General features: G+C 43.1%; 1 protein-coding gene and 1 non-coding gene across 2 annotated transcripts in view; one reads left to right on the forward strand and one right to left on the reverse strand.

Annotated features, from left to right (window-relative positions):
• LOC142560135 (DNA helicase MCM8-like) overlaps positions 1 to 10602 on the reverse strand; it is a 19571-nt gene extending 8969 nt beyond the window's left edge. Inside the window, exons 1-5 of the mRNA XM_075671980.1 lie at positions 8842 to 10602; positions 7957 to 8336; positions 5673 to 6014; positions 3615 to 3894; positions 162 to 421 (exon numbers count right to left, since the gene is read on the reverse strand). Of these exons, the coding sequence (XP_075528095.1) occupies positions 162 to 421; positions 3615 to 3894; positions 5673 to 6014; positions 7957 to 8336; positions 8842 to 9298 (1719 nt within the window). The 5' untranslated portion in view covers positions 9299 to 10602. The remainder of the gene's footprint in view (positions 1 to 161; positions 422 to 3614; positions 3895 to 5672; positions 6015 to 7956; positions 8337 to 8841) is intronic.
• On the forward strand, positions 7167 to 7239 carry TRNAL-CAA (transfer RNA leucine (anticodon CAA)). The gene has a single exon. It is a non-coding gene; the product is annotated as a tRNA-Leu (tRNA).
• Positions 10603 to 12157: the final 1555 nt, after the last annotated feature.

A 12157-nucleotide genomic window follows, 5' to 3' on the forward strand; every position in this document is an offset into this window, starting at 1 on the left:
CTATAAAAATGTGGTTGTGGTGGCTAGGAATGGAACCCATGACATCGCACTTTACATGTGGATCATGTCTGTTTCTGCATTCACATGCTGTAGCTGTAATATGATGCAATTTGATTTGATTAGCAGTAGAAAGTGGTTATCCACTGTTTGAGGTTACTCACAGCATTCGGCTGATCCAGCAGAATGAAGACTAGGTCGAAGCGCGAGAGCAGTGCGCTACCCATGCGCAGGTTCTCGGCCACTGTCTTTGCACGGTTGTAGTGGCCTCCAACCGGATTTGCGGCTGCCAGCACACCTGCCCTGGCGGGCAGCGACACCGTCAGCTCGGCCTTGGCTATGCTCACGCACTGCTGCTCCATGGCCTCCAGCAGGGCCCCTTGCGCTGCTGACATCTTGTCCAGCTCGTCAATGCAGCAGCAACCTTTCGGTTTTTTTTTTGGTGAATAAACAAATGCAGAAAGCACTGAGTTTCATGTCTTAAACCCTTTCCATGCCATGTTATTACCCCGAGTTCTGACCGAAAATGGCCAAATTATTTTTAAGAATCCCAGTTTCCAACATGTTTCACTTCTTCCGCAAGAGTAAACTTGCTCGTGCTCAATGATGCCCCCAAAGATTGTGTGCTGTCATCTACCAGAAGCATGACAAAGCGCCAAGAGGAAACCAGTTAGTAAGTGATACTACTAGAAAATGAAAAGTACTGTCATCGTGCTGAGCTCCTCCTTGGCCATTTTTGCCAGAAGCTTGTGGATGAGCCCAGCTCATCCATGACACAGATGAGGTTTAAGGAACACTAGAGAGACACTAAATCAGTTGAGATTAACAAATTATACTAACAAAATTCTAGTTTCGTGCTAAAAAGTTTATTACTGGAAAAGGAAACAAGGGCAAAACTTCCACTTCTTGGATTTCACGCTAAAACCCCAGCGCAAGTACGTCAGCAGGACATCACAGACTTTTATGTATTTTCCTCTTATTGACACGTGTAGTTGTTTATCTTTCTCCGGTGACTGCTTTTCACCAGCTAACAAATGTTAAACGTAATCGCTCAGAACAGAACACGCCTGCATTTATCGGAAGTTTCTCGAATGTTATCGATAGTTCTATCCGTTGTCTGTTGCCACCGAACACTTTGTAATCTTACAGTATGCAAAACGTGAATTGTGTAGCACTTTCATGAAGGCACAGGAGCACCAGCGATTATGCTGGAACGTCCAACGAGCCATGTATCAAAGCCGATGTGCTTGACCCACTGATGAGATTTTCGCTGATCACCGACTGTGCTAGCCGCTATCATCATGCTTTGAGTGTAGCCTGTTTTCTTGGCACAGGTTCACTTGATAAAGAGTTAGTGTTGTGATTCAGAGCTTGTGCTACTGCATTTTTCACTGTCGCTATGACGTGACACTATTTTGGCCTATTGTGGTGCAGTAAAAGTTCCATAAACTCTCGTAAGTTCAGTTCTTTGGCTTCTTTACAGAGCAATGTAGTCCGTTTTTACTTAAGAAAAATTGACCAGGCCTGAAAGGAGAGCGTCAAAATGCATGAGAACACGGCAAGCTGCTGCGGCAAATTCAAGGTGGTGTCACCGGCAGTCTTTCACTTTTGCATCATTTATGTCTTACCAAGTCTGTTCTCACAGTAAGAGCGGCTTTTTTGGTATGTATTGTAGAAGTACAATTTGCTAATACAGCTCCACTTAAAGCTTCCTCGCTAATGTCCCTTCAAAACTGTAATGACACATTTTTAAAGTTTTGTAAACTCTACCCCATGCATCTCGGACATAAAAGGATTTAAGCGTGAAGGTCGAGAAATACTTGTAAGACATTTTAATTTCATGGTAGGGCTGGTGTCTATATGCCAGATCCGGCATCGGTGACATTATCGCGATTTCCTAATGCAAAGCAATATTTGCCAACATCGTTTAGCAATAAAACTAGGTATGATGGCATTGCCCATCAGAAAGTAAACAAGAGTGCTGCACACATATTTCCTGTGACTGTACTAGCATGTAGCAGTCACAATGATAGCAGGAACAATGCAAGCCAGTGCATTGTGACATCCTAATGCATTCAACTTTCTGGATACCAAGACCAAAACTGGTCTATAGAAACAAGTACCTTATAGCAAATTACATAGGGTGCTCTGACGCTTGCCAGTGTTTGTTCTAATGTTTAGTGGTATTAGACCTTTATTTATTGCAAAAAAAAAATGACAGGTTGAAAATGTCATAGAAGTGGTAACCCTCTAAAAGCTGCAACACTAAAAGTCTGCACTCGCTCTTAACAAACTGCATCTAGCATGCATCAGCAAACCACTGCTGTCCTTTCAATTAAACAGTTAAACTTTTTATGCATGCTGCAATTTTAATTAGCGATATGAATAATAGAGACTTCACAAAGTCAAGTTTTTCTCTTTTTGAAACATTAGCTCCAAGCTGTGGCTTCTCTTGATCACCCACTATTGATCAATTTCAATTCTTCATCTCCCAATGGATGTTTACCCTTCATTGAACAAGGACAGGTTTTACGTGTCTTTCATTATCTGTTCTATTGAGGTAAATCTGCCTAGTTTGGCTAGGAGCACGTCTATTGCTCATGCCTTGTAATTAAAGATGTTGAGACAGCTTATGGTTCCAGAAGTTCTAGCTCTTCACTTGAGCTCTTAAGTGTGATGCACCAATAATAAATTTTCCTACTAAAATTACTAGAGGAAGCTCTACAAGAGATGCAAGCATGGGAGTTCAGATTGTGGGTATAGCACATAAATTTACTTAAACTACGTTCTTTTAGTTCCAAACGATTTTGCGACTTTGCAGATTGATCACATTCAACAAAGCATTGTGTTATAAATGCAATAATTTCAAGTGAAAAGGAAAATTGACACCCACCCTACAGCAGCACAAAGCTACAAAGGAAACCTCATAAGGGTTTTCCAGAAAGAAAACTTTGCAGTTGAGGAAAAGTTCATTCTGTTCTGGAATTCGAACCTGGGATCAAAGCTTTCCCTTGACAGTCGCTCTACCATCTGAACTAACCAGGATGGTTAGCTCAAAAGGTAGAAAATACCTTACTATTACTGGCAGAAAATATTGTATGATCATTGGCAGAACATACGATACAATTACTTGAAAACTACAATTTAATTAACTTATGGGGCTTAATGTCTTGAAATTGCACAGTGGTTTACTAGGGAAGCCGTAGTGGAAACCTCTGAATTAATGTTGACTACCTGAAGTTTTTTAACAAGCACCCAAAACACGGTACAGGAGCATTCTTGACAGCCTGGAGACGAACAGCATGTTCAGCCCCACAATGACATAGCATGCCATAGCCTCTGAACCACTGTGGTGGGTCATTGGTACTTTGAAAGATCGGAATATATAAAACGACAGGAACGCTTGAAGCCACAAGAGTGAAGATCAGACAAATCAGACATTCGCGCGAAGTTGAACAACTGCAGCACCTGAGTTCCCTCTAGAAATTTTTCTAGAGAGCTCTATGGTATCAACAAGCCCGCCATGCAACCTTAGTAAACTTTATGTAGCTATCACATTAATGCTGAAATTTATACAGAACAGCAAAAGACACACAAAGATCCCTGCGAAGACTCACCCCTGTCGGCAAGGACCAGGGCCCCAGCCTCGAGTGAGGCTTCGCCCACCGAGCCACGGCCAACCGAGACAGTGAGGCCCGCTATGGAGGCAGTGTTGCCGCATACAAAGACTCCCCTGGGTGCAACTCTCGCGCAGGCATGCAGTAGTTGACTCTTTCCCAGCCCAGGATCGCCCACCACCAAAACGTGTGGGTCGCCACGTACGGGCACGTGGTCGGGATCATCCGAGTACCTTCGCACTCCTCCGAAGAGAGCAAGCAACAAGCCGGCCTTCACGATCTGCAAGGAATTGCAGCAGAGGGATCAGGTTAGAGAGGAAACTTAAGCAAGACATAAGTTCAGGAACGTGGAGGAACAGTGGCCGAACAAGGACTGTCACTGGAGTCAGAGTTTTGGCAAGCGGGCTTGTGTTCACTAGGCCTGCAACGTTGGGTCAAGTGACATTCCTTGTTCAACTACTGTTCAACTAGCTCTCAATCTTCTTGAACTTTTTCTTGTATGGAAAGTGTTACAGGAAATAGTTACAGCAGAATAGGTGTACAAAATGATTGTAGTTCACTTTGTCAGCAAAAGTATGTGCAAGGATAGGGTACAATATATTTTAGTTAATTTGGCTGGTTATTTCACTTTCTCAGTTAATTCGAAACCCACCAAAGGTCCCAGCTGGCACCCATACATTATTATGGTCCATAACCTTTGTTATTTTGGCCCTGAAATCGGCCTTCATCACATAATTTGAACTTTACTGGTCAGTACGCACGAGTCTGATCACAATGGTGACCCCAGTGGCTGCAGCGTTTGTCTTGGGTGCACATTAGACTCGGGGAGAAGTCAGAATCAGATAAATAGTGCCAAAAGAAGCAGTGGCATGTTCAAACATTTCCTTCTGCCCCTCTTTATTTCAATTCGATCCACTCGATAACACTATTAAACCTGTTGGGCTTGTCATGGTTTAATCAATATAAACTGACTGTATGTGTTTGCATTGTCATAAAATGTGCAATAAGCTGTCAAATGTACAGTGATCTCTCTTGTTCAGTAGCATCTCGTTAATTCGAACTCCAAAGGGACTGGAAATTTATTTGAATAAAATGGAGTGTGAACTAAGGAGAGTCTCTTTAAATGTAGTGTCCAATCAATTGTGCGGTACGGCACACAAAGCCAAAACCGTCACTCGACCTGCATTGAAAAAAGTGTTATAATTCCACCATCAGTGCATGAGGACATGCACTGGAAGAAACCTAGGTTCTGTATCAAGTCCAAGTGTGATAAGATTGCGCCTCACGAGTCGTTTGCAGTGGCTGTGAGGGAAAATGTACGAAGGTGAGCCGAGAAGGATGGTGGCTTGATATGTGCCCAATGTCGGAGATGACGTGATCAGGCATGCACTTAGGAGGAGTGTAGTTCAGCGCACTGTAATGTGATAAAGCGCACACCAGTCTGCTTGCTCCGGTTTGCTTTCTGCTTCCTGCACCTGTTTCCTCAACAACGACATTATCGTGGCTAGCAGCACATTGAGCTTTCGCTTTTGGCTCAGGTTTGTCCGAAAAGCGGTCCATGGGTGTGAGAGATTTTGTTTGAAATAACCGGTGCATGGTTTTTGGAGTTCGAATAGGCAAGGGTTTTTCTCTATTCAAATACGTAAGACTTTGCCAGGACCAGCAGAGCAGTTTGAATTATCCATCAATTTTAATTGAGACATTTCAAATTGTCTCAGTTCTACTGTAATGCATTGCGACTTTATGCATTGTGAGTGTAAAGCATTGTGCTTCAATGTAAAGCATTATGTAAGCATTGCGTAGGCATCCTGCATTTTGTCTGCTCTGATCAGCCAACTTTGTAATAAGTTTTAAAGTTTCTTTGTTAAGGTTGTTAATAAAGAAATTCAACAAATACCAGCTCTGTAGCTTTGGCAAAATTGCTTCTGTAGCATATATGACTACAGATTCATAACCAATAAAGCCAAAGTGATATTTTGTGGCAGTCGGCATTTGACAAATTACTGGTGCTGCCCTCTAAGGTTTTAAAATATAGATAAACAAAAGATGTCAACCAACCTCATGGCCGTAAATCGCGGGGCACAGGGAGTTCACCAGGAGGCGGAACAAGTCCGGCTTGTCATGGATCGCCTCGATGGCATAGTAGTCCAGACGACCGAGGTCAGGTCCCGATGGAGTCGCAGTCGTGTCTGCCTCGCGTTGATCGCCGAGCACATGATTTGCCACCAAGTAACAGTCAACAGGACCGGTCAAGTTCGAAGGACCGTCACAGCGTGCAAGCTCCACAACACCTGTCACCGTAACCATGTCACCGGGGACGGCTGACCCAACCAGGTCGTCAGTCAGTTCGCAGTCAATGATGCGTGGTATGCGACCACCTTCCATACCCTCTTCTGACTCCTGAAAGAAGCAACCAAATTAATGGATGTCATGACAAAGGCAAAAAATAAACTGTTTATTAACACGGTTTGCTTTTATTCATCAAACTTTAGCAAGGCATGCAGAATTTTGTTAAACTTTATAACGGTCAAGTTAGAGGGTTTCCTTTTTGAATTGAATTTTTGAATTTGAATTAAATGTGTTGCATTTACAGAGAAAGTTAAGTTCTAGTGACTCTCACAAGCATAATTATGATTTAGGGCCTGAAATGTTTTTAAATATTCCAAAAACCTGATAAGTGTAAAAAATAAATTGAAGTTCGCAAATTTACGAAGTATGCACATCCGTAGCTCTGCACCAAAAATAGATATTGCTGTTCTGTACACTGCATCTGTTAGAGAATCCCGAGCAGACAAATTTGATATATAAATTTATAGCTTACATGAAAATGTTAGTATGTCTTTGGGAGTTTTACAGAAGTCTTACTCACATGCTAATGGTATAATTTAGAGTGGTGTATAATACATCCATTTTGTCCGCTTTAGACATATTATTAGGTGCAGTTTACAAAATTAAGAAATCATATTTTACTGCTGAGTTACAAAATTGTAAATGTGATATACTAGAGTTGTTTCTCTTATTTTGCAATTTTTGGCAACTCGTTTTGTTTTCTAATTGTTTTATTTGCGATACTGTTGGCCGTAAAGTCATTACAGAGTCAGATTTCAGGCATCATAAATACCAGACTGGGTGTTACAATAGTAAATTGCATCGATTAAGTGTCAGTCATAGAAAGCGGGTAAAACTAATAATTTGAACAGTAGTTAAAAAATACAAACTGGTTGTTACAACAGTGAACTACATCACTGAAGTGTCATTCATAGAAAACAGACATAATTTGTACCGTAACAGAGGTGCCCTCTGTTAACCCCCTTCCTTCTCGTTTATTACATAACGAGGGTCTCGAATTCGGCAACATTGATGCCATTAGGTAGCATATGTGGGTTTATTGACCAGTTGCCTTCACCCAAAAAGATCACATTCTCGTGATGCCTGCGGCAAAAAGGACGTTCCACGTCCGCCGCAAAGGTCTGTGAGGACATGGCACTGGCTAGCACTCCCAGGGTTCTACTAGTACACATAAATACCCAAGAAAGTGGATGGTGAAACAGCGCCGCGGTAGCTGAATTGGTAGAGCATCGTACGCAAAATGTGAAGGTTGTGGGTTCGGTTCCCACCTGCGGCAAGTTCTTTTTTCATCCACTTTAATTTCCATTGATTTATCGTTTCTTCATTTAATTTATTAAGCACAAGTAATTTCCCCTATGTTGTCCTTGGTATCAGTGTTTGTTGGCTTCTCATGATATGACTAATAAAAATCGGGCCCCTCTGTTAACCCCCTTTCTTCTCGTTTGAACAAGCACAGTGTGATGTGGCATACTGACATTTTTGTTTTCTTGTTTATTCTTAACTCTGGCAAGGGCATGTTGGTCATAAGTGAAGAAGGAAAGGCTTAATGATAACAATAACATATACTGCAGTGAAGTGATCAGAACAGTTCACAAACCTTAAAGTTGGCCTAGCCAGCTCACGACCGTACAAGTACAGAGAATGGATGCAAAACATTTACAAAGAAAGCACAAAGTGCACAAGAAAAATTGGTGAAATATCTACTGAACTCGTGTTCTACATAATGCACAGTTACAAATGCAAGTCAAATTACTGATAGAAAGTAACGTAATGTGGAAGAGGTAAGCAAACAACCTAACCTAACGTAACCTACACTTCACAAACTCAAATTCAAAAATTTTGACTGTTAGTCCGGTACAGCTCTGGCTCAATTTCTGCTTTCTTTGTTGGCATGTCATGTCCAGTGGTCGCACCCATAGAATGACCAGAACAGCAATATCCCACCTAAGATTTGCACAGTGTTTACAGAGAGGTTAGGCAATGACATAAATACCTGAAGTCTCAGTGACTGCCAGTCAATCAGCTGGGTCAAGGGTGATGTCACCTGTTCCTGGAAGGTTTTAGATCGGCAACCCCTCGCTGGGCAGCTGGTGGGCGCTGTAAAGTAGCCACCAGGCTGCACAACGGCTTGCTGAGTGCCGCAACCAGAACAACAGAAGCCAAGCACACGGTACTGTGGCTTCACTTCGCTTGCACGAACCACTGTGCCTCGAACGGCCACCATGCAGCCACAAGTCATGCTGCGGACGTCACGCAGAGGTGTCAAAGGCCCAAACCCAGCAATGCGAACAGTTAGCTCGGGCAATGGGTCGTCTATGCAAGCATCTATTTGTTGCTGCTCATGCTTAGTCAGTGTCTGGTGCAATGCAAGACCTGAAAAAAGATTACAACGGTTAAGATAATTGCAACTTGATAGAATAAGCAAATAAGTTCATTTTAGACACAAGGAAGGCTTAGTTAAAATACAGTGAAGTAAGAGGGTTGATAGCTGGCCAAGTTAGTATGGATAAATGTAAAGCATTAGCATTTCACTATGCTTCCCAGCATAAACACTTTCATGAATAACCAAACTTTCTTAAGTGTTACAGGTTGGTTTCCTAGCTTCATTCAACAAGCACGCGCAACCCTCACATTGACCAAAATGTTGGTGCTTTTCATATCGACACTTATTCCATGCAGGAACTAACACAACTAGCTACGTCTATAGCATATGCACGGTAGAAACTATCTGTGAATGTGCTTCGAACAACGTTCTGAACTTCTTACAATGACTTTACGGTAGATACCATACTCCATCAATTAAATTCTTGGCTTCTGGCATCAGAATAGCTTGTAAAGTTCACGGCAGCGAATAATGAATAGAAAGATGTTGGCATACCCAGCAGTTTGAGAACGTCGTGGGGGCGGCACTTCAAGGACTCCTTGAAATCGGGCCATTCCTCCTTGACGCCGGAATCGTCCGCGACTTCGTCCACACGCACTTCGTACGAGTTTCGAGACCGGTCGACAAGACCCGCGGGTCCCGCAAACTTAGACGCACTCTCGGCGAAATACGCCTCTAGGAGCTTAAGCCTCTGCGCTACGCTCGCGTCGGGAGGGTAGTCTTCGTTAAGGAAGTAGAAATTCCATCCAGGGTACGGTGATTGAACAGACGCGCGACGGCGGTTTGAGTGGTTTCCAACTTCAGGAGAAGATGAAGCGACTTGACCGTCGCCTTGACTGCCGTCCGAGGTTTCTCGGTCAACGATTCGCCGTCTGTGAGGAGCGAACCTCGAGCCGCCAGCCCGGCGTCGGAACCGCCCGCGGCCGCGGTTGTTCCAAGAGTTGTAGTTCATTTCAAGAACAAACTCGGAGTACCTACGAACAACCTACACAAACGCTTGCGGACACTTCTGCTCACAGCTCCCGCCTCACGGTGGCAGACGAAAGTTGAAGTGCGCGAGGAGCACACGTAAACCATACTTCAACTTTGGAAGAGATGGCCGATTCGCTTACAAAACCTCTGCTCTAAAACGTCACAGAATAAGCTTTCGAAGACAGTGTTCACCCGGGTTCTTCGAGCACGGGAACAGGTAATTGCGAAGCGTAATTACCGCCAGAAATGACAAACTGTGGCTTCTTTTATGCTAAAGAAGACTTGCGCTCGGCTTGAAGCGGCTAGCAGCGTGATGATGATGATATATTGTAGTGAAATATGACATAGTGCGCGACCAACTTAACTACTACTGTTCATAAATTGTGCAAGCGGTATGGCCACTTTCTTGAAGAGAACTTTTTATCACATTGTCGTAAGTTGGAAAGGGAATTGAATTTGTTATTGCACCATGTGGTGATCGTGCACGCATGCACAAATCCTTTCAGTAAATTGCCTGGTTAGCAAGCAAAGTGGACCATACTTAGCTCCTTTTGCAACGCTAAATCACAAACTAAAAAGCTCAGCAAAGCAAGAAAATATTCTAAGTCTCTATTTTTTAAATGTACATACTGAGCATATATTTGTGACCCTTTAATTAAATTAATTACAAAATAATCAGTGCCCTTCCACTCTGTGAAGAAGGATGACCAGCGAACCTGCGTAAGTGGGCACCTTAATGGCGAATTGTACCTCAGCAGCGGGTCGGCCCGGTATTTGACCATCTTTGGGATCGGCCCACGTATGGGGAGTTTTGTGTCTACACACCGACATGATACTAGGGGAACTAACCCTTAACAGCTTCACTGTAATTCGCTATAAAAGTGGTTACGCATTTGTGTTAATGACGACGACGAACGCGGGAGCAGTGGCACGAGCGCGGTAGCGCCGAGGGTCGCTAACGAGCCAGCTGTGGAAGATGACGACGCTGGAGCCAATCATGATATTTTTGTGTAGACACACGGACACGATCTTGGGGGAACTAGCCCTTAACAGTTTCACATAACAAAAAAAAAAAAAAAAAACAAGTTAGCACACTGTACAGCCCTGTAGTACCCTCACTGGCATTAGAGAACACTGCAGGAGTAAGCTATAGAATCACAACTTTGAGTAACACCTATAACTTGTGCCAAATGTGTAATTTCATCGCTATGGTCGGCAACACTTGTTTTCGTCACGATTTTTCCTAAACAGACGAGATTTCATCAAACTATCAAATGAGAGACATATTTGAAGTAGTAAAGGCAAGGCGCAGAAGACCAGGACTCAGGAAGAAGAACACAAATGACAGGACTGGCGCCACTCGAGGCTGGCAAGCTGAGACGGCGATCAGGTTGACGCACAAAATGGCAGGATTGGTGTGAAAGCACCGATCTGCACCGATCTGCACCGATCCTGCCCGATCGCACCGATCCTGCCATTTTGTGTGTCAACCTGATCGCCCTCTCAGCTTGCCAGTCTCGAGTGGCGCCGGTCCTGTCGTTTGTGTTCTTCCAGAGTCCTGGTCTTCTGCGCCTTGCCTTTACTACTTCAAGCATGAACCAACTAGCCCAAGCAAGAGTTTTACTTGCAAGACATATGCACATATATGTAATGCTGACAGGCAATTTATTACATACCTGTGTGTCTGTCCTTTTGCTGTGCACTGCTAGCTATCGATCAAGAGCAAGTTAGCCGATTAGCAGATTCTCGTAAATTCCTTTGAATTATATACTTCACTGTACTGATCAGCATTGCTTGACTTTACAGCATCTCTGCGACTTGATGAGTAAATCAGGAAGCGAGTGCCGACTCAAATTATTCACACTAACAATTAAAATTTGAAACATATCTGCTTCAGCTGTTTTATGCTGAGCTGTAGACCCTAATGTTAAAATTTAAATTAATATATGGGATTTTACGAGTCAAAACCCCAATCTGATTATGAGGCATGTCATAGTGGGAGATTCCGGATTAATTTCGACCACCTGGGGTTCTTTAACATGCACCTAAATCTACTTCATTCGAAACAATAATGAACAGGATATAGAAACGCCTATAACTAGAGATGAGGTCAGAAGGGCCTTGCAAGACATGAAACGGGGTAAAGCGGCAGGAAAAAATGGAATAACAGTCAATTCAATTAAAGATGGAGGAGACCTAAGGCTAGGAAAACTGGTGGCTCTCTATACAACGTGTCTATCGACTGCAAGGCTCCCAGAAAACTGGAAGAATGCAAACATTATACTAATCCAAAAAAGGGGAGACATTAAAGAACTGAAAATTTATAGGTCTATTAGCTTACTCCCACAGTATTATATCAAATATTTGCCAAAATAATCTCCAATAGAATAAGGGCTACACTGGACTTTAGCCAACCAAGGGGACAGGCTTCAGGAAGGGATTCTCTACAATGGATCACATCCATGTCATTAATCAGGTTATCGATAAATCCGCAGAGTACAATAAGCCTCTCTATATGGCTTTCATAGATTACGAAAAAGCATTTGATTCAGTAGAGATACCAGCAGTCATAGAGGCATTGCGTAATCAAGGAGTACAGACCGCTTACGTAAGTGCCTTAGAAAATATCTACAGAGACTCCACAGCCACCTTAATTCTAGACAAGAAAAGCAGGAAGATACCTATAAGGAAAGGGGTCAGATAGGGAGACACAATCTCTCCAATGCTATTAACTGCGTGCTTGGAAGAAATATTCAGGCTCTTAAACTGGGAAGGTTTAGGAGTAAGGATTGACAGCGAATACCTCAGCAACCTTCGGTTTGCAGATTACGTTCTATTC

Source organism: Dermacentor variabilis, chromosome 10 (assembly GCF_050947875.1).
Source record: "Dermacentor variabilis isolate Ectoservices chromosome 10, ASM5094787v1, whole genome shotgun sequence".
NCBI classification, from domain to species: Eukaryota; Metazoa; Arthropoda; class Arachnida; order Ixodida; family Ixodidae; genus Dermacentor; species Dermacentor variabilis.